At 39.9% G+C, this 3,424-nt stretch overlaps 1 protein-coding gene across 1 annotated transcript; it reads right to left on the bottom strand.

Annotated features, from left to right (window-relative positions):
- Positions 1–455: 455 nt before the first annotated feature.
- On the bottom strand, positions 456–1,400 carry LOC103304538 (olfactory receptor 52B4-like). Its single transcript, XM_008161402.3, has one exon. The coding sequence runs from the start codon at positions 1,398–1,400 to the stop codon at positions 456–458; it is 945 nt and encodes a 314-aa protein (XP_008159624.2).
- Positions 1,401–3,424: the final 2,024 nt, after the last annotated feature.

The raw sequence follows: 3,424 nt of genomic DNA, 5'->3' as shown, positions 1-3,424 counted from the left end.
CCCCCCCCCTCTTAATCTCTCCCCCACCTTCTTTTCCCCCCTTTTTCCCTACCTTCCACTCTCTCTAAAAATCAACAGGAAAAATATCCTTGGGTAAGAATTTTTTTAAAAAAAATAATTTTAAGTGCTTTGTCCTTAAAATAAGAATTGTTATTTTTAAATTAGTAAGAAAAAGCAACTAAGAGGACTAAGAAAGTTGTAGAAAGCAAACCATGGCCATTTTCTCTCTCTCTCTCTCTCTCTCTCTCTCTCTCTCTCTCTCTCTCTCTCTCTCTCTCGTTGACAGTTGAATACTCACATCCTATAACATTCTTGGTGAACTTGCTTCAGAAACACAATCTTCGAGCTATTTCCTAGTGTTTCAGTTTACCACTAATATTTCCACCCACCACTTCCATAGATCACACCATAAATAGCTAGCTATAGATGCTAAAAATTCTGGTCCTCTTCCAAAGTTATTCCTGATTTGGGAAAAACATGTGAATAGCCTGCTCTCGGATTTGCTTGGTCTTGATCCCATATATGATGGGATTCAGCATAGGTGGAACCACAATGCAGACATTAGCAAACAAAATGTGGATATGAGGAGGAATGTGGCGTCCAAACCGCTGAGTAAGAGTAGTGAAGATGGCAGGCCCATAAAAGAGGATGATGATGCAGACATGGGAACCACATGTATTGAGAGCTTTCTGACGAGCATCTTGGGAAGACATGTGGAAGACAGCATGGAGAATCAGCACATAGGAAACAAAAATTAACAGCACATCTAAAACCACTGTCATTATTATTACAAAAAGTCCATACCAGATGTTCACTCGGATATCATTACAAGCATATTTGGCCAAGCCGATGTGTTCACAAAAGGTATGCGGGATAATATTATTTTGGCAGAAAGTCAACCTTTTCAAAAGAAATATTATGGGGAAAATTGTACAATAACTTCTCAAAAAGATGGTAACACCAATTTTCCCAATCAGTGTATATGTAAGAATAGCTGTGTATCTCAGCGGGTAGCATATGGCAATGTAGCGGTCAAATGCCATCACCAGCAGGATCCCTGACTCAGAGATGAAAGTGCAGTGGATGATGAAGAACTGAGCGATGCAGCGATCCAAGGAGATCTCCCCAGCATGGAACCAGAAGATGGCCAAGGCCTGAGGTACTGTGCACGTGGAGAGGACAATGTCTGCTGTGGCCAGCATGCAGAGGAAGAGGTACATGGGTTCATGGAGGCTGCTCTTTGTGAGGATAACAATGATGAGCAGACTATTCCCAAACAGGGCAATGATATAGGAAATGAAGAAGGGGATGGAAATCCACATGTGCTGGTTCTCTAGGCCAGGGATACCCAGCAAGCGGAAGACTGTGTGGCTAACACCAGTGTGGTTTAAGGTAGTCATATGTGGGGAGACCACCACAGACATCACTTCTTATTCACAGACACAGGAAAACATACTACTCCTTGCAATATTCTTTCTGAAGGCACCAAGAACTTTTGACACATTCCTTCTTCTTTGAACATGCAAATCAAAAGAAACATAAAAGGTAATAGAATATAGTCTCTGCCTTAATGAATGATTAAAAGGTATACATATTCCCAGCTAATCAAAGAAAACATTTTGTTGAATGTATTTCTCCTACAAACAGAGGATTATAAAAAGACAAAAGGGAATTGTTCTATGTATCTGGAAAGGCTGTAACAAGTGTTTCTTGAACGTGAAGAACTTGAACTTACCTTTGTGGTGGGTACTTTATCATAAAGAAGAGAAAGAAAAACAACAAAAGAAAACATGGGTATTCAAATCAAAGTATATAGCATCTTCATTAAACAGTGTTCAACTCCAGGTGGCTGTGCATAGGGAATACTGAAAAAAGCTGGGAGATGTTTGTTCAGGCAAATTTGGTATAATTGTCAGAAATGAGATTTGAACTCTCTCTGGTTTCAACATATACAATCTGCTCGCTTGTGAAGTGAGTCAAGGGGACTTTAAGAGGTAGCATGAACAGGGCCTGTGTGCCTGAGGTGAGGCACTGCTCATGCTCACAACTGAAGGAACTAAGTTTATAAATGACTAAAATTTGAAAGTAAGGCATTGTTGCTGGGAGGCATTGTGCATGATATTTTAAAGCTTTTTCTTCAGGTGGAAATTCTATCATTTAATTCTTAGTGTGCGTTCATTCATTCGTGAACTCTGTCATTTAGGAAGCAGTAACTGTTTTTCAGGTACCATATTACAAACTGGAGATATAGGGGGAGAAAAGGGAATTTGACCGAGTCCTATGAACTTATGGTTTGACATAAACAGATAGGTTGAAGAGCTGAAGACCTATTTTAATTCCTCCTAATAAAAAAATATTTTAAAATATCTAGCTCCATAGCTAAGTTATAGCTCATGCTCAATAACATTATTTCTTCCACTCCAGTTACCCACATGATGCCCAATAATTTTCCTTTCTGGGGAAAATTACCAATTACCATCCTCCAAGTGCTGGAGGAAGGTGGTCTGTTATCAGAGTCACCTACCAAAAGGATCCAATCATCTGGCCTAGTTATGGTACTGTGTCCTGCAGAGCATATGGCTGCTTTATGAAAAAGTTCTCTGCAAGTTATAATGACTAACATCAACAAATCAACAAACAACAAGTGCTGGCAAGGATGTGGAGAAAAGGGGACCCTTGTACACTGCTGGTGGGAATGCAGACTAGTGCAGCCACTATGGAAAACAATATGGATTTTCCTCAAAAAATTAAAAATGGAACTGCCACTTGACCCAATGATCCCACTTCTAGGAATATATCCTAAGAAAACCTGAAACACCAATCAGAAAGAATATATGCACCATATGTACCCCTATGTTCATTGCAGCACAATTTACAATAGCTAAGATCTGGAAACAGCCCAAGTGCATCAGTAGATGAATGGATAAAAAAGCTGTGATACATTTATACTGTAAAATACTATGCAGCTGTAAAACAGAAGGATCTCTTACCCTTTTAGTCAGCATGGAAGGACCTGGAGAGTGTTATGCTAAGCAAAATAAGCCAGTCAGAGAAAGATCAGTATCACATGATCTCACTCATATGTGGGTCTAATGAACAAAATAAACTGATGAGCAAAATAGATCCAGAAACATAGAAGCATGGAACAGACTGACAAATCTCAGAGGGAGTAGAAGGGTGGGGAGAGATTAACTGGGGGATTTGTATGCATATGTACATAGCCCATGGACACAGACAATAGTGTGATGAAGGCCTGGAAGGGATGGGTGTGGGGTGCTGGGAGTCAATGGGAAAAAAAGAGGGGACATCTGTAATACTTTCAACAAGAAAGATAATTTTTGTAAGTTGCCTCCAGTGAAGGCAGCTGACCTCCTGCATGGAAAAAGAAAAAAAAAAAAGTGGGATGGTATCAGAGGGATGTGAG

This window comes from Eptesicus fuscus, unplaced genomic scaffold (genome assembly GCF_027574615.1).
Source record: "Eptesicus fuscus isolate TK198812 unplaced genomic scaffold, DD_ASM_mEF_20220401 scaffold_70, whole genome shotgun sequence".
In the NCBI taxonomy this organism is placed as follows: domain Eukaryota; kingdom Metazoa; phylum Chordata; class Mammalia; order Chiroptera; family Vespertilionidae; genus Eptesicus; species Eptesicus fuscus.
Note: the sequence above shows the minus strand (reverse complement) of the source record. Positions and strands in the feature narration are given on the sequence as shown.